This window comes from Drosophila ficusphila, unplaced genomic scaffold (assembly GCF_018152265.1).
Source record: "Drosophila ficusphila isolate 14025-0441.05 unplaced genomic scaffold, ASM1815226v1 contig_412, whole genome shotgun sequence".
In the NCBI taxonomy this organism is placed as follows: domain Eukaryota; kingdom Metazoa; phylum Arthropoda; class Insecta; order Diptera; family Drosophilidae; genus Drosophila; species Drosophila ficusphila.
Window position 1 is genome coordinate 5,203,510 of NW_025064326.1, and position 19,845 is coordinate 5,223,354.

The 19,845-nt window shown below is 41.8% G+C and overlaps 4 protein-coding genes across 9 annotated transcripts; 1 reads left to right on the forward strand and 3 right to left on the reverse strand.

Annotated features, from left to right (window-relative positions):
• Nucleotides 1-380: 380 nt before the first annotated feature.
• Nucleotides 381-16,870, reverse strand: LOC108089838 (reticulon-1-A). Of its 6 annotated transcripts, none has more exons than XM_017188252.2 (6): nucleotides 15,397-16,870; nucleotides 11,231-11,266; nucleotides 1,069-1,276; nucleotides 801-1,009; nucleotides 631-736; nucleotides 381-571 (listed from the first exon to the last, which is right to left on the reverse strand). In XM_017188252.2, exons 1-6 carry the CDS (start codon nucleotides 16,526-16,528, stop codon nucleotides 502-504), a joined length of 1,761 nt encoding a protein of 586 aa, XP_017043741.1. In that variant the 5' UTR covers nucleotides 16,529-16,870; the 3' UTR covers nucleotides 381-501. The 6 variants fall into 6 exon arrangements, with proteins under 6 accessions (XP_017043741.1, XP_017043744.1, XP_017043745.1 ...); XM_017188255.2 differs by lacking the exon at nucleotides 15,397-16,870 and adding an exon at nucleotides 11,651-11,783; XM_017188256.2 differs by lacking the exons at nucleotides 11,231-11,266; nucleotides 15,397-16,870 and adding exons at nucleotides 5,639-5,792; nucleotides 6,647-6,769.
• Nucleotides 16,871-17,027: 157 nt separating this feature from the next.
• Nucleotides 17,028-17,526, reverse strand: LOC108089839 (zinc finger HIT domain-containing protein 1). Its single transcript, XM_017188259.2, has one exon. It carries the CDS (start codon nucleotides 17,524-17,526, stop codon nucleotides 17,071-17,073), a length of 456 nt encoding a protein of 151 aa, XP_017043748.1. The 3' UTR covers nucleotides 17,028-17,070.
• Nucleotides 17,434-17,926, reverse strand: LOC108089840 (general transcription factor IIH subunit 5). The gene is made up of 2 exons (XM_017188260.1): nucleotides 17,798-17,926; nucleotides 17,434-17,745 (listed from the first exon to the last, which is right to left on the reverse strand). Exons 1-2 carry the CDS (start codon nucleotides 17,830-17,832, stop codon nucleotides 17,559-17,561), a joined length of 222 nt encoding a protein of 73 aa, XP_017043749.1. The 5' UTR covers nucleotides 17,833-17,926; the 3' UTR covers nucleotides 17,434-17,558.
• Nucleotides 17,927-18,602: 676 nt separating this feature from the next.
• On the forward strand, nucleotides 18,603-19,845 carry LOC108089882 (thioredoxin reductase-like selenoprotein T homolog CG3887). Its single transcript, XM_017188344.2, has 2 exons — nucleotides 18,603-18,849; nucleotides 18,931-19,845. The coding sequence occupies exons 1-2, from the start codon at nucleotides 18,704-18,706 to the stop codon at nucleotides 19,379-19,381; spliced, it is 597 nt and encodes a 198-aa protein (XP_017043833.1). The 5' UTR covers nucleotides 18,603-18,703; the 3' UTR covers nucleotides 19,382-19,845.

Sequence of the window (19,845 nt, forward strand, 5' to 3'; positions counted from 1 at the left end):
TAATCTTAGTTCTTCTTGTTGTTTTATACAAAAAATCAACAAAATAGTTAAACTAAAACTAAAGCAAAGAATTAATTAATTAAAAAAGGTTCACAATGAAAACTATAAAAGTTTAAGTCGAAATGACATTTGAATTGAATCGGAAATTTGCTGGAACTCATAAAACTTTTAATTGCATTGCTGCGTCTAAAAAATCGTTTACTTCTTTATTTCCCTCACTTTTTTGTTTGTTTGTTGTTGTTTCGTTCGTTAAAAACTTAAAGACACTTGGACAATGTTTGAAACTGCTACGAGTTGTTGGTTGATAAGTTGATTTGGGTTTCTTTAAATTTGATTTACAATTATCGATTGATGTAGATTGCAATTATACAATTAATATGTAAACATTGCTGCTAGACTTGTTATTTATTTAATGCCTGGATGAATATTAAAACCATTCAAATAATGCTTAATAAATAAATAAACATGTTTTATTGTGGTTGTTTCTGTTGCTAGTGCGGTTTACTTGTCCTTGTCAGACTCAGTGGCGGCCACTGGCTTCTTGTTGCCGATGGGGATGGCCACTCGGATCCTGAAACAAAACCAATCATTTAATTTATATCTTAAAGGAGATGAGATGGTACAACTCACTTGTCGGTGATTTCTGTCAATTTGCTGCGCACGAGATCCAAGTAGGTGTCGATCGATTGCTTGTTGTTCTCGTAGACCTTGGGCAAGGTAAACAGCGAGACAAAGGCTAAACCAAACAAGAGATGATATCAGTTATAAATCCCATTAGGTATAATTAATCCTCCGCTTACCCAAGATGACCAGAGTCATGCCGTTGAACCAGGCACCAACGTAGGTGAAGACCCACAGAATGACGCCGAACTTGATCGAATCGATGATGTCCTCAACGAGAAACAGACGCCTCAGCTCGGAGGTGAATCCATTGATATGTGCCACAGCCACGCCAGCAATGTTCTGCACCTTGTCCTGCGACAGCGTCAGATCCAGCTCCAGGTATTCCCTGATTTAAAAATTAGGTTAGTTAAATATCTATTTAACTAATTCCTGATAAACACTCACTTGAAGGGATGTCCCTCGTTTGTCTTTTGCACGGCCTGTGTGACCGATTTGTAGATTCTGAAGGCCACGGTGCCGAAAAGAGTCAGGAGCGACAAGTAGGCGAACACGCTGATCACCGAGAAGCTGGAGATGGCCACCAATGTGATCAGGCCGGCGCCGAAAACAATGCCGGATTTCTTCACATCACGCCAGTAGATAAGCGACTCCACTGCAAAAGAAAAACAAATGGCTTAATAAGTAATTGCTCTCAATAGTCAAAGACAAAACTGTTTTGAAATATTTTGTGTATTTGATTTTTCATTCCCAATTTATACCACTCATAAACTGTGAAAAGAGGCGAGATGAAGTGAACAATGTGGACGGAATATACAAAAATATACAGAGACACACACGTTCAGTCGCTCGCACATATATCTTTTCAGCTGGCGGCAATTATGCAACCTATGAGATAAATAGATGAATTTGATTCGAGCAGCACGGCCAGCCGATGTGCTAAAGGTGATTATTGTCGGCATCTGTTGGACGGCATGCAACCAAGCTTTGCATTATATCCTAACCCTTAACACCCCCTTATATTTCTTCCCGTTTCACTCACACAAATGGCTCGACATTTCGGATATTCGGATTTTCGGGTTTTCCTACGGATCGTTCGCGGTGCTGCGTTTGACGTTCGTTGCCAAGTTCTTCACACTAGAGAAATATTATTTAGCGTCTGCTGGCCGGGAGCAGAAAATATAAGCATGGCTAGAAGAAGACATCAGATTTTCCGGACCCAGCCGGAAAACAAAAGAGAAGCGAACGGGAATAAAGAGAATATGCTAATGGGAAGAGCGGTGGCCAAAGAGTGCTGGCTAAGTGGCAAACGGAAATGGTTCGCATCGCCCAAGAATCGATTGTCCAGCTCGTGCCGGAATATCTTTTTCCGAACTCAGTCGCTGACGTAAACACCTCTATCCGCTGTATCTTTTGGCCAGCCGCTTTCAACTTTATTCGCTTTCGCTGGATTTACCTACCGATAAGAAGTCACTGCCCCACGGCGTCTGGGTTAACCCAATTAAGATACTAAAACAAACAATAGTTCTATAAATACAACTCAAGTGTTGGAACTGTTGGATTTGCCAGCTCATTGGGAGGTCATTAATTCGTACTGATTTATAGGGGTTCTCAGGTCGAAAACTATGAAGGGAAATCCAGTAAGGTGTTGCCTTTAATGAATGATATATTACCAATAACGATAATTAAACTTTACTACCTAGGAACTTGAGGTAGGTAATTTATGGATGAGCTTTGTAACTTTTAAGATAATATTTGAGTTAGTACTAAAGTGGAACCCATCAAATCATAAAACTATCAACGAATCCAGAATCTCACTAGTATATATCTCTATAGAATACACTTAAACAAATACAAGATAATTTTAAACAAAAGACAACAAGAGGGGGGATAACAAAGCTGGGTAAACTAGTTTTAGGCTGGGACTCGGTTCGAATTTGTCTAAAGTTGCCCGGCGAGACACGATCTGAGGGGGTATTATGTAAATATGGGGGAAATAAATTAGAAAGGAGACAATGCTGATGATATGGCAGTCCGAGTCTGAGGCCCTAAACTGGGTTACAAAGTCTGAGAAAGCAATCTCGTGGGAGAAAGTTTCCAGAGTATCAATTGAATCGAACAGTTCGTTACAATTGCAACTTGATCCCCGCCAAAGAGATGATGATGATGATGATGGAACTGGTTTGGTTCGCCTTGAAACCCGTTTTGGTCGAAAGTGAAGTGCAGCCTCCTCGGGGCAGAATAATACAAACGTAGTAGTAGCAGCAAATATTATTACAGCAAAAAAATAGATAAGAGTGACAGTGGCTGATAACATGGTACTTGCTATGTCTACGCTTGTTTAATATAATTCAATTAAAACTGCCAATGCAAGCTGGAATTATGATGATGAGCTAAAATTTGGTTTTGCTGGTTGCCAAGCACAGATCACAACGTGGCAAAATAGCTATATAAAATTAGCACTGCCTGAGTTATGGATTGAACGAAATTTGGATAGTAATGAGGGAATTTCGACAGGTTATTGGTTATATTTTCATTCAATATTTTGGCCACGTTGGCGATGATACCCGGCTGCTGACGTTGGCAGCAATCACTGCCGCCGTATACCCAACAAATAATTTTTATTCCACGACCCCACGAAGATAAGACCCTCGACTGCGTTGGTTCTGTGTGGGTCTTAAAGCACAAAGTGGACAACGTGGACCAGAAGACAGGTGATAACGCCGGCGGAGATAGCTCCCTGATTTCTTTTTTATTACCTGGTCCGCGCTCTGGAAGCGGCTGGAAGTTGCCGTTGGAATTGTTGCGTGAGTAGCGCTTGCTGCCGCCTGCCATTTTTCTCTTTATGTTTTTTATTCGATTTTAAAAACCGTTACTAGCTTGGCGCCAAAATGTATGCAAAGCGACTAGGACTTTCGCGTGTTTAGGCTTAATTAAAGCGCAAAACTTAGTGAGTTAGCTAGTCGAAACACGGACACGCACGCACACACACACTGGCACTCGGGGACGATTCGGCCGACCGTCTGTTTGGAGCGCAGCAAAAGAACTGGAAGAAGTTGGAGCACAAATTAAACCAACAAGCCTCCAATTTGCCATCGCATATGGGGAACTGCTTGGGCAGAGCGAGCAGGACAGCGAGTGCAGAGGGCTGGTGGGTGAAAGAGAAGGGAAGAGCGGCGCGAGAGTGGCGGCAAACAAGTTTTTGTATTGAAAAGGCAGTGGGAGCCACGCCAAGCAGTGCACAGTGAGCGGGCAAGCATTATAATCGATTAATTATTACAAGTCCGTTTTTAGAACCCTGACTCTTAAAAAATCCACTAAAAATAATATTACTGCTCCTCCATAATTTTATATTTTTTTCAGTAAATCCTAATCCTTGTTCAGTAAATCCTAAAAATCTTTTTACAAAATGAAACAAATTGTTTAAAGGCTTGCAGATTTTTCAAAAATCAATATATTAAAAAATTAAATAAAAACTAACATAGGTAAATTCCTTATCATAAACCACTGTGCGTTACCAAAGAGCGGGAGAGAGCGGGACCTCGACGATCCGCATTGAAAGTAAAAGATAACGCGCAGTAACAACAACAAATGTGAAGCAGGGGGCGGGAGACAGTACGTACATACGTACAGATGTCAGCAAACGTGTCAACTTTAACCACGAACTTGGATTCGCGACTCGGCTCTGTAGAGCCGAAGATTGTAGATTGCGGATTGGACTTACGTAGTGTTACGTTGAGTGACGTAGAGGGTGGGGTTCTGCGGTTGAATCATGGTTCCGAAGCGTGACCAACAATGGCGAAATGCGGGAAATGCTAACACGTACCATGTCGGACTTAAATCAATAAATTAAATCTGCACTCAAATCCGTCGAGAGTTACACTGCTTATCTAGGCGGTCAATGGACTGCACTGCTTTCGATAGGTTTTACAGTCACTGTAAAACAATGTGTGCATTTCCATTTCAAGTGCCCGGCTCAAAACGCAATAAGCCTGGAAAACTGCGTTTTGGCGAAATGCGAAAAACGTTTATAGTGACATCATCCACAAACACTTAAATCCAAATTCCAACCCCAATCACCTCTAACGCTTTTGCGTTGCTTTTCTTTTTGGCGCGTTTGAATGAGTAAGCTCTGTTTCAAAGTTTCTAATGATATCATAGCGATGTTCGCTGCTGACATAATTCCTAAATGCTCGCCAAATAACGTTCATAAATACAATAATTGTGCGCACCTGACATTGTCAGAAAATCTGCTAAATTGCATAAGGCCATGTTAATAAACAATTAAAAGAAATGCAGCAAACAAGAGAGAATCAAAAACATAAAATAAAACAGCAATCAAAAGAACAAAAATGTACTCAGCACTCTTGGCATACTACAAAATTTGTAAAGTCGATTCCATTTTTTTTTAAATTTTTTGGATGTTAGGCGTGACTTTAGAAAAATTAAACACTCACGCACGCACCACTAATTAGGACCCTAAGAAAGTTCCACGAATGACAAATCACTGGAGACTTTATTCGCTTATCAAAAAAAGTTACCAAGGGGGAAGTGCTGATAAGTGAAAATAACCAAAATGAACCAGATTAAAAATAGTTTTAAAACAATGAGAAGTGAATTAGTCGGTGACTGAGCTTTTTATAACACGTATCAGAAATGAAACTGCAACAATTCACAAATTCCTTATCTAATCAAACATTGAAGAAGGAGATCTATCAGCCCGCTAAGCCGAAATACACTTCCCACTTTTTCCTATAGTTTTCAACATTCTACGACACTAAAAAGAATATTTAAAAATAAATTATAGCTGCAATTAGAAACAACGCACAGCCAGAGAGTGTGATAAAAGAAAGAGACAAAGAAGAGAGTGAAGAAAAAGTAAAAGAAATTTCCCTCAAGGGAAATTCTTTTTCTATTTGATTTTCAGCTGGCCATGCGGTCGGCCCTCATATTTTACCCAAACCTCAAACACTTAAGGTCGATGAAATTCTATTTGATTTCATTTAATTCTACTTACACGACTCTCGGTTCAGGGGCAAATCTTTGAGTTCGCCCAGAGATTGCAGAAGACCCTGCAGCGTTTCCAGACCAGCAGCCATCGTGTATTGTGTTTGGGTTAACAACTGAGTATATATGGTTTAAATTCTATCACACTAAAGCTTTCCGCCCGACTGCAAGAGAAAGACAGACGAAAGAATCAAATGTAGAGAAAGTTCTTTCGAGCGGTTCACGGATCGAGGAAATGCGAATAATGCAACTGCGGGGCATTAACATTAACCGCTTGCGTACAACTGAACGATCGCGAGCCAAAACCGATCGGATCCGACCTAGACGAGAGATATAGAACAGGGCCGAGAGTTCCCCGCACTCGCAATCGGATTTTCAGGCGGAACTGATATGGAAAGTGCCAACCGACATGGCAAGATAATACGACGGTTTTAAAATTATTATTATTTTTATATTATATCATTCACTTTTGATTTATTCACTTTATACCGATAACCACAATGGCTAGGTGCAAGATTTGATATTGAATATGAATACAGTGGTCACTGGCTAACTTCAAAATGATTCTTAAGGTACAAAGTTTTACAGGGCTAAAGGCTTTTGTGATTTCAAGTCTCTTTAGGCGTATCTTAAAGTGTGATATGACCTTTGCATCGTTTGAGGTAAAAGTACTTATAAGCCCTTTAGATTTGTTTGTTATTTGTCTGGAATTTCACACCTTCGAGCAACCACTGTATCCACATTTACATATATCGCCAGCGTTAGGGCACCTATCCAAGTTATATAATTAGAAAAGTATCCGCACAAAAAACACGAGAAATTCCGCGACTAGTTGGGCGGGGGAAAATTGAATGCCGAGTGCTGAATGCTGCGACGACAATGACAAAGTCGCGGATTCGTGTTTTCTGTCAGCTGCAAGTGCAGGTCATCCGAGGAGTTCAAACAGCTGACGAAAGAGAAAGGGGAGCCACGCACAAACACACAATCCGGCACACCAAGTGCGGAAAGAACCATTTACCGATCTCGTTTTCGTTTTCCCGATCTCGATCCCGTCTCTTTGGGGCAGTTTGACGTTACGTCGTTGAAGTCCGTACAACAACTAAACTACAATTAATTTCAGATGCGCTCAGCTCGTCGCAGGGTGAAGCGACACACACTCATGCCCACACACACACACTCGTGCGGAAATAATCACGCAGGTACCCAACTCGACAAACAGCTGGGGTCAATAAAATAGATACCAAGCAAGGATTGGTGAACCGACTACATTTATAGAAAATATATAATATTTTTTAAGAAATCATTTTGAAACAAACTATTCTATATTTTCGGAAGCATACTTTCAGGCGCATTCCAAAGTGTTTTCAACGAGTGACTTGTATGGAATCGCAGAACTTAATTTATCCCTTGGGATAAATTATTTCCTCCTGTGGGGAAATATATATTTATACGTATAGTTTAATAGTTTGCCTTTGTTTTGACTATCACTATTTTTATGAGCATTGCTGTGAAAAAGGGAAACGTAAAGGGCGCTCAGCTTAATGCGAATTTCAAATAGAATTGCTCCAAAAGAATCGCAGAGAGCAAGAGAGAGTGAGGGATGCCTGAGAGACAGAGAGTGAGGGTGTTTTTATTGTCATGAAGCACGCATTTGTAGCCGTAAAAGTAGTTGTCGCCTGCCACAAAACACACATGAGGGGAAAATGCAATTCAGGTAGAGGACCTCCTTCTCACGAACATGTCTTTGCAAGCAGCGAGAACAGGTAAAATAAATGGAAGGAGATAGGGTCCAGGTGTGGAGAAATAAGAGGATAAATGAAACTGAACCGAAACGGTTATACCGATCAGGTACAGATAGAATCCAGGAGTTTAAACAAAGGTGTTCCAAAGAGAAAGTAAAACTTAAAGGTGTACACTGTACATGTATTTTTATCCAAAGGTCATTACAGTATTTAACTAAGTAGATAAACAAACTAAGTACATATACTGTTTACATATTACATACACTCCACGTGTACTTTTTAAATTGTCTTGTGTAAACATGAAATTTAATTTCTTTCAGAAGAACAAGCATCTTGCTACAAATATCTTAAATAGATGTGTTCTTTAGAAATCGTTTTCCACAGATAAGCATTTTGAAGCTCGAGCCAAAATTTCTAAAACTTTTTCAATCTCTGAATATTTATGAAAGCTTGGCTTTTCGAATCCCCACTGTTCCAATATTCTATTGCTCTCTAGTTCAACTGCTTGACCGCGTAGTGCAGCCTACGTCGTAATCTTTAAATGCTAAACCGCACGACAACAACAACACACAGAAGATAATGCCAACCAGCAACAGCAATGACAGCGAATGGCTGAGATACTTAGCTAAAAGGCTAAAATTAGCAGGCAACTGTGAATTTGAGCGTTGACGCCGGCCGGGCAGACAGCATCCAAGCGGTGAGAATGAGACAAGATAAATATGAGAGCAGTAATGAATGAGCGGTGAGATGGAAAAAAGACAGCTTTTCGTTTTGGAGAGCTTCATAAACAATGACAATTGTGGGGCTCATTCTCTCAAGTTCTCAAATTCGCTTTCATGCGCCAAAGATTCAAGGTTAACGGTTTCTCTGCCTGGGGCCGGATTCTGATCCACTGCTTACTGAACTGCTTTTAGCGCCGAAAGCAGTGTTTGCTGCTTAGCCGAAAGCGCTCGAAATTTGAAAATTAAAATTTTTAGGGTTTGCTATTTCCCGTTTTTGGGTGATCTGACGTCAGACCCGGATAAAAGCGAAAGCTTCGGGTTCTCATGACTTGCCGACTCTTATCTTGAATTTCTAATTGCAGACAAGTTATCAGCAGCCATGGAATTAAGTTCTTTTAACCGGCTTATCATTGTTATTTTTGCTTTCTTGCTCATTTAGCTTTTTGCACTTCAATGCAAATTTTTCGCATATATGAATAATCTTTTTTTTTTGGCGCAGAAGTAGCAAAGGCCAGAAAAATGCCGTCGATGATCTAATCGATTTCGGCTGGAAGTATAAAAATATATGTATAAACAACAAGAAAACTTGTCGACCAGGGCACGTAGATTTTCTTTTTTCGGCCGTTATTCATTTTAGTTCTAAAAACTGAAAGACTTATAGATTTATATAGCTATATCTTTCATTTTTAACAACTTGCTATCTAGCTTTAAGAATTAAATGAAAGAAAGAACCAAACACCGTTGCTTTAGATAGATATATCTCTAAGTTTAATAACAATGTTGTCATGTCTAAAACCTGAAATGATTCCATTTTCGTTTCAATAAGATAGATATTGTCTAGAAACTCCTAAACAAATATTATGAACATTTAAATGTGATTTATTGATTAAAAAGTGAAATTTTACAAGTTTTATAGAAATCACCAAGTGGAACAATGGTTCATTAATCATCATTCTCAACGCTAGACTTGTTACGAAAACATAAATCTCTAATTAACAGTTTTACATTCACCCGACAAAGCCGCTTAGTCGTTGGCTTTCCTTTATGGCCAAGTCTGCTGGAGAATGCTAATGTGGGCCGACTTCCCGACTGGCTGACTCGATTATTCAAGTGTTCGAGTGCTCGCAGTGGGCAGTCCACAGTGAACAGCACTTAAGCTCTTGGCCATGGCCAAATTGGGCATCGTACTCGGGCAGAAACCCAGAGAAAACCATTGGAGCCACAGGTTCATGTCTAGCCACTCGTGCAAATTATATTTTGGCCAATAGAGGAGAAAGAATAACGTAGAAAAAAGGGGGAGAAAAGATTTTCGCAAACTTGGGAGTGGCAGAGCAATGAAAAATTGATTTTTTTTTTTTACATTTCAACTCTCAAGTATAATGAGCGCAAAAATAATTTCATGTAACTCAATTTTGTTGGAAACCAGTTTTGTGGGAAGGGCAGAAAGTTAATCTAGAAATAACTTGGTATACAAAGTTAGATTACTTTTTATTTTTAAAGCGATTTATTATTTGGTCGTAAAAATATTTAACTGCAGTTCCATTAGGCTATAAATATTTCATGACAAATACTACTTATAAGACTGAATCTAATTAAAGGAGAATATCAAAGTACGTTTCCCTTGTTAGGTACTTTATACTATAACTAATTTTATAGATTGTGATCAGGACTACTAAATATATAACAAAGGTAATAAAAAGGTGATTAAATTTGAGTCCAAAGTACAGATTTTAGTCATACTAAAACGAGCACCGAATAAGTGCATGATTACCGAGTGATTTTTAATAATAACTTCCAGCCTGTGACGGGGCTAAATTAAATTCGAATTAGTCATAATAAAAGGGAATAATTTTCACATTCAAAAGCTGATTAAGAGCGGCGTACTAAATGAATGCACCTATATATAGTACATGTGATTGTACAGACATATAACTAGGTGGCTATAGAAAGTGCATGGAGCGTCGCTTAGACTAAGCTCGGATTGCATGCGGGGCCTTTGCCCCCTTTTTCCCCGCCCCTCCCCCTTTGGCGGGGAAAATGGCAGACGCCCCATATCAGTTTGCATTTTGCAGTTGTAAAAGGTTTTTCTGATACTGCATTTACAGTACAGCCTGCCTACACTCAAATTCAATAATTCATTTTGAAAAGAAATAATAGAAAAGTTTCAAGTTTTACTCTTTTGGGAAGTACATGTTTATACAAATGTTTGTATTCAATGATAAGCTCCATTAAATTTTTCTGTAGGTTTCTAGGTTTTGTATATTTTATAAAACGCGATTTATTATGTTTGAAAAATTCAAATTATCTAGAGTCCTACTGTACTGGTCTGACGTTTGGCGGGTAGAGTTTGGTTGGCTTAGCATGCGATCCGATTACGGTTACCGCTTTTAACGCTCGCCGCTCCAGTGCAAATCGTTTGGCTGGCGGACAACTGAGCTACCTACATACAAACGACTGCTAATTACAATGCGACTGGACTTGCAGCCAACTCTAAAAAGGGGAGGGAAGTGGGAGTTTATTGTGGAGGCGTGGCAACTACCCCAGTGAGCAAATTAAAAATGCAAATTATATTTCAGACACCCTCCAGGTGAAAGCTGCATAAATTTCAAGCTTAGGCTTTGCTTCGTACTTAATTCACTTAATTTTAAATAAAATGTAAATTAAAACTATAATATTTGAGAATTTGAATTCGATTAAATATTGCTAACGGAGTTCTACAAAGCATTAGTCGAATATATAATATAAACTAAATTCGCGAGAAAAATAAAATTGTAGGTATCACATATACAGAGAAAATGCAGCGCACTCTAAAGGATATGTGAAATAATGTGGCATACTTTCTGGGGCACTGCTTGCAAAAGTGAATGCGACAACAGCGAGGGGCAACACAAAGCCCTTTTGTATTTGCACTTGTGTTCGTAGGCTTAACCAAAATAAGGGGCAAAACAAAAGCAACAACCATAATAACAACAACAACAACAAACGGAAAAAAAGGACAACGGGGGTGGCTTTATGACATCATCATCGTCATAACGCATATTGACAATCGCTTTCGTAGGATTTGTACAGTTACAGTTTTAATGTTTAACGGCCGCACGGCGGTCAAGCAGCTCACAGTTTTCGAGGCACTGGACTTACCTTGCGGGTGCAAACGTTCGGGCTTGAACCAGGCATCTGTAAATAGGCGATTGATATATTGATTTTCGTTAGTTAGCGGTTAGTCGTGGTGCGAAAAGATAATGAAAACAAAGGAAAGGAAAGGAAGGAGATGGCGTGCATAGGCGTTCAACTTAAAATAAAAAGCGCATAGCATAAGCAGTAATGAAAAAGTTAGGAACAAAGCTAAGCTTTAAACATAAAGTTAGTAATAAGCCTTTAAACCACTTGTACAACATATGCACTACATAGACAAATTATACAATCCTTGATTTTAAAACTACCACCCATGCCACCGTTGTCAGAGGTTAGTTTTGTTGTTTTTCATCTTATTTCCCAATTTCGGGGTGAGTTTCGTTTTGGGGTAATTGTATGTTCTTTTTTAATGTGAGTGCCACTTACTAGGATCGAGTATGGAGCAAATCAATGGGCGATGCTTGCTCACGCCGTTCTGACCGGTTTCACCATATGCGGACATTATTCTGATTCTGATTTCGATTTGGGCGGCTTTTCTAATTTAGCACACTTTGTTTTTGGGGTTAGCACTACGGATTTTCCCTTTTTTCCTGGGTAGTAACTTTTCGGTTTTCCCGTTTTATTCGATTGTTTTCGTTCGACAAAAGCACGGAGAGCGAAGAGAGTGGGAGAACGACGGTATATTACGACGTTAAGGTATTACGCTATAAGAATTTTCCACTTCCGTGTGGCGACCTCACGACGCGTATAGAGACTGAAACGTATCAGGAAAAGCTTCAGCCTAAGCCGAGCAGCAGGAGTCTGCCCTAAAAAAAGGACAACCCTAAGCTCAAAGCGACGGCGCCGAGAGAGAGCGAGAGAGGGAGATGGAAATGGCAGAGAGGCCGATGGGAGATGCCCTCTACTGTGCCCACTTACGTCTACGGTGAAGCTTCTCCAACTGTAAAACAACTTGGGTACTAAGCAGTACCAAAGTTGGTGATTTTAAGTCCCCTTAAAATGCATCTAACAATATTTTATAAAATTTTTAAACATTCAAAAAAAATGTTTTAAAATGTCTTCAAAAGAATGGTTGTTTATTTAACTTTAATGATTAGGAACTGAACTTAATGTATTTTTAAAACGTTATTAAAATGTTGCACTTATGCAGACTCCACTGTAATCGCACCTCAGGGCTGAAGGCAATGCAAAATCAATGAGAGGGCAACCACAAGTCTCGCCAAGTTGAGCAACCGCGCTTAGCCCTGAACTCGGTGCCTCAGCATTTGCCGCCAAGTTGAGGAAAAGCTCGAGCGCTCGGGGCCAAGCTGTGGCGCCCATCGATTTCACCTAATGCAGCTGACCTGCCTGGCGAGTGTAGAGTTTTCCCAAGTGGAGAGTTTTCCCTTATTCAAGCAGTGCGCATGCGTTGCCCCTGCAGGAATTATGTTGTTTTCATTCGCCAAACACCCACCGAGTGGGCCGGAAATTACCAGACGATGCCAAGTTTTGGGTGCGGTGGGTGCAATCGAGCTGCAGATGCTGTTGCTATCTTCCTCTTCCTCTTTAGCCATCCCCTGCCCTTCGACCCCGCCCTACAATTGCGTGCCGCGTGAAAATTGGATAGGAAATCAATCAACTGGCACTTGCAACGCATTTCCCAATCGTCTTTAAAATTATTGCTCTACTTTTGCAAACAATACGCTTTTGGCTATCGACCAAGTTATGGCACAAACACGCTTGACGCATTCCATATGCGCCGTGCTGCCAAAACGGAAAACTTCCTTAGACAGGTTAGCACACTTCTGGCCAGATGAAATCGATATTCGGCAGAAGGATGTGCGAAGTATGTTTTCTGTTACGATTTAAGGCTATAGCAACGTTTTTGGCATTATTTGTTTTCTTTGATAAATGTGACCCACTTAATTTTATATATCTGGCACATCAAAAGAGGGAAAATATCATAAAAATGGATACATTTTGAATTGCAAAAAAGTACAGAAATCCGGACAATTTTAAAACGCAGTAAAAAATATTTAAAGCTGATATATATAACTTTATTATAAAAAAAAAAAACAAAAATTACGTCTTAAAATAATCAAGGAAGTTCCTTCGTTTTAAGTTATAAATAAACAGTAATTATCGGAATAATCCACAAATCAAAAAACATTTCGTTTTAAGGTTAACTTTGACCCACGCACATTAACTTTCTTAACGACGAGCAACTCTTTTGGGCTTCCACTTAAAAGCCATGTGTTCTCCTCTCAGATGCCTAAATAAACACCGATTGGCCCCACTTAATCGATCTCAGCTGCGTGGGAGATGCAATTAACCAAAAATAATTCCCAAAAGCAATGGTTGTTTACTCAGAGACCCAATTTCTTTGTTTCCGCCTTTCTTTTCTCCGCCGCCACAACACACGAAACAAATAAAATATATTGTATATCTTCTTCGGTCGGGAGGAAATAATTATAGTTAATATACACAAAAGTGTAAAGTAGGAACGCGGCGATCGGCGATATCGGGAGCTGTCAGTGAACTGAAGTTAAGAGCAGAAGTCGCCGGAGGCGATAATGCGGGTGCGATAAGGTGGATGCTAAACCGGAGGGGAAGGAAGATGCAATGGAAGAGCAAGAGTCCGAGTCCAAAGCGAAATCAATGGGGAAATTGGAAGACAAAAGCGCAGTGAAGACAAAAGAACAAGACAAATACAAATATTCGCTCATCTGGTAATAAAAATAGCCGCATAATCGCACAAAAGCGATGCACACACAACACACAGACTGCAACCCGAGGCGTCGATGAAAATCACTAATTGGAAAATGCTTTTCCACAGCACGGTGGCTGGATGGCATGGAAACAATATGTATTTGCACAGAGGGACTGAGATTGAATTATCCATCCAATGGCTTAAATTAGCCCGTCGAGGAGGGGGCTGTCGAAAGGTAGTAGAAAAACGTGAGCTTGCCAAATAGTAGCAATAGTAGCAGCAACTGCTACGCAACAATAAATTGCTCTGCCGCAAATTGCTTTAATGGACACGAAACTAAAACAGAAAAAGAATCGCAATGGAATAGAGTGAAATATGAACGGACATGTGTACGTCAATGGACACAGTCACTTGGGTTGGGTACAAAATGTATATACACACTATATACTATATATTATACATGGAGAGCTTTTGGAGTGGGGGAGAGGTTATACTATAGAGCAGCTGATTCACGACTCACGCCGGTAAAGTATCTCGGTAATGGTGAAACTGGCTTCGAGAATGTTGGCCCTCTTTATACTTTACACTTTATACTACACAGAGACGTGATGACTTGCCCGACTGGGGTTAGTTATGCAATTTACCTACTTGCGTCTATTTGTTGTTCTAAGGTTTACTTTTTTCTTATTTGTTCTTTATAACTCATTGTGAAATGTTCTGCGGGATGTGGCTCCCTACCTGTTTACTTGTTAGAGACCATGAAACATTTAAGAGGGTTAAAAACTTAAACCTTAAATTTCATTTATAATCTATAATTATAATCTCGTGTTAAAAATAATCATGATAAGGTTAGAGACCCAGTTCAAAAGTAACCCTTTTTTAGTAATTAAAAGTAAGTATATAAGTTGGTTGTTGCTCTTAGTGAACGACCCCTGTATTAACCAGACGCAACCATATTTATTTTCGCGGCATTCAAATGAGCGTGAATCACGCGGTGACGATCGATTTGCGAAAAATCTATGAAAAGTATGAGGAAGCCGGCAAAACGGCTGCTGGTCAGATTCAATTGGCATGATTAACAGAAGGGGGAAGAGAAAAAGCGGACTTTAAAGAGCGGACCCAACTCTGCGAGTCTTCCAAGCTATCAAATTTCTCAACATTGAGATATAAAATACATTTAATAAGAGAACCTAAAAAGCCGATGACATCATGACCAAAGTTGGGGAAAAAAACCGCAGAAAAAAAAGAGAGCGGCGAGTGACTAACGCACCCTTTGCCCCCCAAAGGGGAGGAAGGAAAGTGAAGGGAAAGGGCGTGGGATGCAAGGTGCGCCGCAAGGACACTAAAAACAAACATCAATGTTCTCGCAATTCACAAATGACGACAGTGCAAAATAATACTCTAATGACGACGACGGGAGCACAACAAATTAATTAGAAACGCAATGATAACGAACTTTAAAATGGCATTCCAATCCACTTACCCAATCCGTACTTGTAGAAGATCTCCTCCACGGACACAATCTTTGGCTGCGGCGGCGACGACGAAGATTGTTGGGTTGTCACCGGGGCAACCTTCGGCTTGGGCGGCTCCTCCTTGGGCTTGGGCGGCTCCGGTTTCGGTTCGGGTGCCTTGGGCTTGATCACCTCCACCCTCTCCTCCTCCTCCTCGTCATCCAGATCGGTTACCAAAGCGGTTGTCACGGGCACAGCCACTGGAACCACTGGGGGTTTGGCCACTGGAGCGGCGACGGGTGCGGGCACGACTGGTGCTGGTGCTGTGCGTGGCTCCTCCTTGAAATCGCTGAGCAGATCCTCCGAGGAGATGAACTTCTCGTTGTCCTGCTCCTTGAGGGCATCCACAATGGGTTTCTTGGCCGGCGACGGAGTGTACGAAACGGACGGCGATTCGGTGTCCGAATCCTGGTCGGCTTTGGTCACTGGAGTTGGTGCCGGTACTGGTGCTGGTGCTGCAGCAGCAGGCGGTGTTGGCTTGGCCAGGAAGTCGTCCTCCTCATCGTCGTAGAAATTGGCCTTGGACGGTGCCGTGGGCTGGAAGGCCTGAAGTGGAGCCGTTGGCTGGTCGCTGAAGCTGCCCAGGAGATCCTCCTCAACGGGAGCAGGAGCTGGGACCACAGGAGCTGCCGCAGCTGGAGCGGAAACAGCTGGAGCCACTGGGGCAGGAGCCACTGGAGCAGGAGCCACTGGAGCTGGAGCCTCTGAGAAGGGCGCCAGAGGAGCGGCGAAGCCCCGTTCGGCGTTCATGAAGTCGGTGGTGAGTCCACTGATGCCCTGCTTCACCTCCTTGCCGGCATCGCGAAGGAAGTCCTCAAAGTCATCCGCCTTCTGGGAGAACTTGGCATCCAGTTCCCTCTGGGCTTCCTTGGCGGTGGAGGACAGGCGCTGCACGAAGGCCTGCGGATCGCCAAAGTCCAGGTTCTTCTGCTCGTTGGCGAAATAGTGCTCCGTATGGGCATTGTCGTCCTGGGCGCCACCGCTTACGTTGCCAGCATCGCCGCCGAGTCCTGAGTCCTCGTAGGCCTTCTGCGCCCGCTGGAAAATGTCCTCGTTGGTGGCGGCCGCCTCCTTTTTCAGCTCGGCAAAGTTCACATCCATTTTTTCAGCTCTAGTTTTTTTTCAATGTATTCTACAGATGTTGTGGGAATATCCTGCCTTTCTGATTGGAAGCTCACACGCACGCACACAGCCGAAATATTTCTCCCTCGAACACTCGCACACACACGGCGAACACCCGCACAAACACACGCACACAGGCACCGAGCTACAGCTGATTTTCGCCGGCAGACGTTTCGAATTTATTTTTGGCAATTTCACTTGTTTATGGCAAAGCAAGTCGCAGTTCGTTGTGATTTGTGTTGGGGAATGTCGAACGTTAAATTTGGTTTGAATACAGCGACTTTTCGCAGGCGCCGTCGGTGCAGTCTTTTGAAAAATTATAGTCAGTGTTACCAGATGGTGGAAGGGCTTTCACCCTGAAGTTTTTCTCCAACCATCGATTCCCAAAAATACTAAACATTAGTCCTCTCTAAATTTACCACAAAAAAATGTACTTCTACCCGGTTTGAAACTTGCCTAAAAATATTTAGCGGTTCAATTTACTTCTAGGCTTTGATTTATTGTTAACGATACAACCATCTTTAGGCGGTCCACTTGAGGCAACGCGTGTCCTGGTGCGTTTTGAGGCACCTCACCCGACAGTATCGCGTTCCGCAGGCGGTGCACGAGTAGAGCGAGAAGTCCCCACAGACTGCGCAGAAGTGCCGGACGGGTTTCTGTGGAGCCGGAGCCGACGCACTCTCGTAGTTTGGCCGCTTGTCCTTGTCCTCCTCAAGGAGCTGCTGGAAATTCTTCCGATACTTGGCACGAAAATACTCGGCGCCCTTGCGCTTGCCCTTCTTCTCCTTGCCGGTCTTCAGGTTGTCCTGGAACTTGGGCAGCTTCTTTGACATGACCAGGTCGGCGTGGGGGTCGTCGTGGAAGTTGTCCTGCTCCAGGGCCTCCAGAGCCTTGCGGGCCCGCCTTTGTCGGGCGGTGGCATCCAGAACACGCTTCTTCTCGGCATCTTTAATGCGATGGGACTCGCGACCTGTCATGGTTGTCTATTGTTTACTGTTTTTGTTGTTTTCTAAGCGTCCTTATCGTGAAGCGGGAAGCTTATCCGATCCATTAAATCATCAACTCGTGCTTGAAGAACTTCCACAATGTCCGTCGAGATAAACAAATGATTCTCGTCCAGATCTTGGATAATAAATTTGCGACCCAGAGCCAATTTTTCGTCCAAGTGCAAAAGGAATTGTTTCATAGCAGGATCACTGTGGAAAAACATCCAATTAGATGTAGTTTTGTATAAACTTAAGTACTTACCACTCCACCAGCACTCCTTTCATAACATTTACCATGTTGCCAGCATTTGTTAGCCGAAAAATGAAAACAACTTGCCAATTTTAAGGCCTGCACGCCGACACTCACCGCGAAACGCCGACACAATGAACAAGAATTGAGTTATTATCGATATATCGGCTAATTTATATAATTAAGGTTTTTAAATTTAAAAATAAATTATTTTTAACATCGGATTATAATGCGCGTGGCTCACGTCACGGCGCGCGACCAGCGGCCGAATGTAATATGCCAATTACTTATTGCACATATTTTTCGGGAAACTTGCGATATTCGCGAATAGGAGGCCTCATCCCGCTATAGTTTTGTCGGTACTTTTAGACGAAGAATGACACCTCAGTTTTTTTTAGATTTTAGTTCAGTTTTTTTTTTTTTTTAGAAAAATTACTTTAAAATTAATCATATAGCATAAGTAACAATGCAGAAGTGCGCGCGCACAAACAGCAGTATGTATTATCCGACATTCAAGTTTCGATATCTCGTAAATGGTGCGAGATATGAAAAAAATTGTATTCATTAAAAAGTGTTCATTTTGGGCCAATTAACAATTATATTCAAATGTGTATAAATAGCCCAAAAAAAGTTATTTCAAATAATTTATATAACTTTTTTTTTAAAACTAAGAAAATACATAGTGTAACAGAAAATAATGGGTCAATTAATTTATTATTATTTTTTTAAATTTTGAATATTAAAAGTGCATCTCCAAAAAACACCGATGTTATTCCATCTTTATTGCTGCCAATCGCAGCGAAGGGAATAGTAGTCGGGGTAGGAGGTTTGCCAGTCACACGGACACACACTGAGGCAAAAGTGTGAGCAAATATTGAATCCCAAATTCGAGCAATAAAAATCGGGCCAAAGGACGCAATGGAGACTCTGAACGGAAGGAACGTGGCTCTACTGGTGCTCATCTTATGCGCCGCATACGCCCTGGTGGTGGCTGAGGGCGAGAAAGAGATACCGGCTACGAAATTCGGCCAGAACATAGCGCCGACGATGACTTTTCTTTACTGGTGAGCCATTTTATGCGGGGCAATTAACATAATAGATAAGGCTAAAGTATTTATTTTTGTTGCCCTCCCCCCATCGAACAGCTATTCCTGTGGCTATCGCAAGGCCTTTGAGGACTATGTAGGCCTTTTGAGCGAGAAGTACCCACAGATTCAGGTGCACGGCGGCAACTACGATCCGCCGGGTCTGAATTACTACCTCTCGAAGCTGATATTTGCACTCAAGATCATCATCATCGTGTCGGTGGTTAGTGCGGTTAGTCCCTTCACCTTCCTGGGACTCAACACGCCCAGCTGGTGGGCTCACCTGCAGGCGAACAAGATCTACGCCTGTATGATGATCTTTTTCCTGGGCAACATGCTGGAGGGTCAGCTCATCTCGTCCGGCGCCTTCGAGATAACTCTCAACGATGTGCCCGTGTGGTCAAAGCTGCAGACGGGACGCTTTCCCTCGCCTGAGGTCCTCTTCCAGATCATCGACAATCATCTGCAGTTCACCGAAAAGGTGCAGGAGAATCCAGATTTTGTTAAATAATAATAACGTCGGACGGAACGGAAGGCGAGGCGGCGGGAACGAACACCAAAACAGCCGAGGATTTTCGGCTCTGAACCTATCTTAAACTTAAGCTCTTGTCCTGATATTAACTACTTAGCTGTATCTCTCTGTTTTCACCCCGAACTTTAGCCTACTGTACACGCCACCTGTATCTTTGTATTCCGTTTAAACGCTTGGGGATCTGTATGTGTTATTTGTTTTTGTGCGACAGAATGACGATAAGAGACCGGACAGAAAGTGCGGGGTACATCTCGAGATTAAAAGCAAAGACGATACAGTAGGAGACTGCCGCTATATGGATGTACCTTGTGCAAGGCCTTTACGGGATTGTGTATCATTACTTGTTAGTGGGGGAGTAATAAATTATATACGGATAATGGATGTGTGAAACCTTTTTCAAATTGTAATACAAATAAATTCGCTCGACAGTTTCAGAACCGAAA

Coding starts and splice junctions, on each gene's coding strand:
- LOC108089838 (XM_017188252.2), bottom strand. CDS start 16,528: ATGGATGTGAACTTTGCCGAGCTGAAAAAGGAGGCGGCCGCCACCAAC. Junction 11,267..15,396: donor CTTCTACAAGTACGGATTGG/GTAAGTGGATTG, acceptor GCCTATTTACAG/ATGCCTGGTTCAAGCCCGAA. Junction 737..800: donor CATGACTCTGGTCATCTTGG/GTAAGCGGAGGA, acceptor TGTTTGGTTTAG/CCTTTGTCTCGCTGTTTACC.
- LOC108089839 (XM_017188259.2), bottom strand. CDS start 17,526: ATGACAGGTCGCGAGTCCCATCGCATTAAAGATGCCGAGAAGAAGCGT.
- LOC108089840 (XM_017188260.1), bottom strand. CDS start 17,832: ATGGTAAATGTTATGAAAGGAGTGCTGGTGGAGTG. Junction 17,746..17,797: donor AAAGGAGTGCTGGTGGAGTG/GTAAGTACTTAA, acceptor GTTTTTCCACAG/TGATCCTGCTATGAAACAAT.
- LOC108089882 (XM_017188344.2), top strand. CDS start 18,704: ATGGAGACTCTGAACGGAAGGAACGTGGCTCTACTGGTGCTCATCTTA. Junction 18,850..18,930: donor ACGATGACTTTTCTTTACTG/GTGAGCCATTTT, acceptor CCCATCGAACAG/CTATTCCTGTGGCTATCGCA.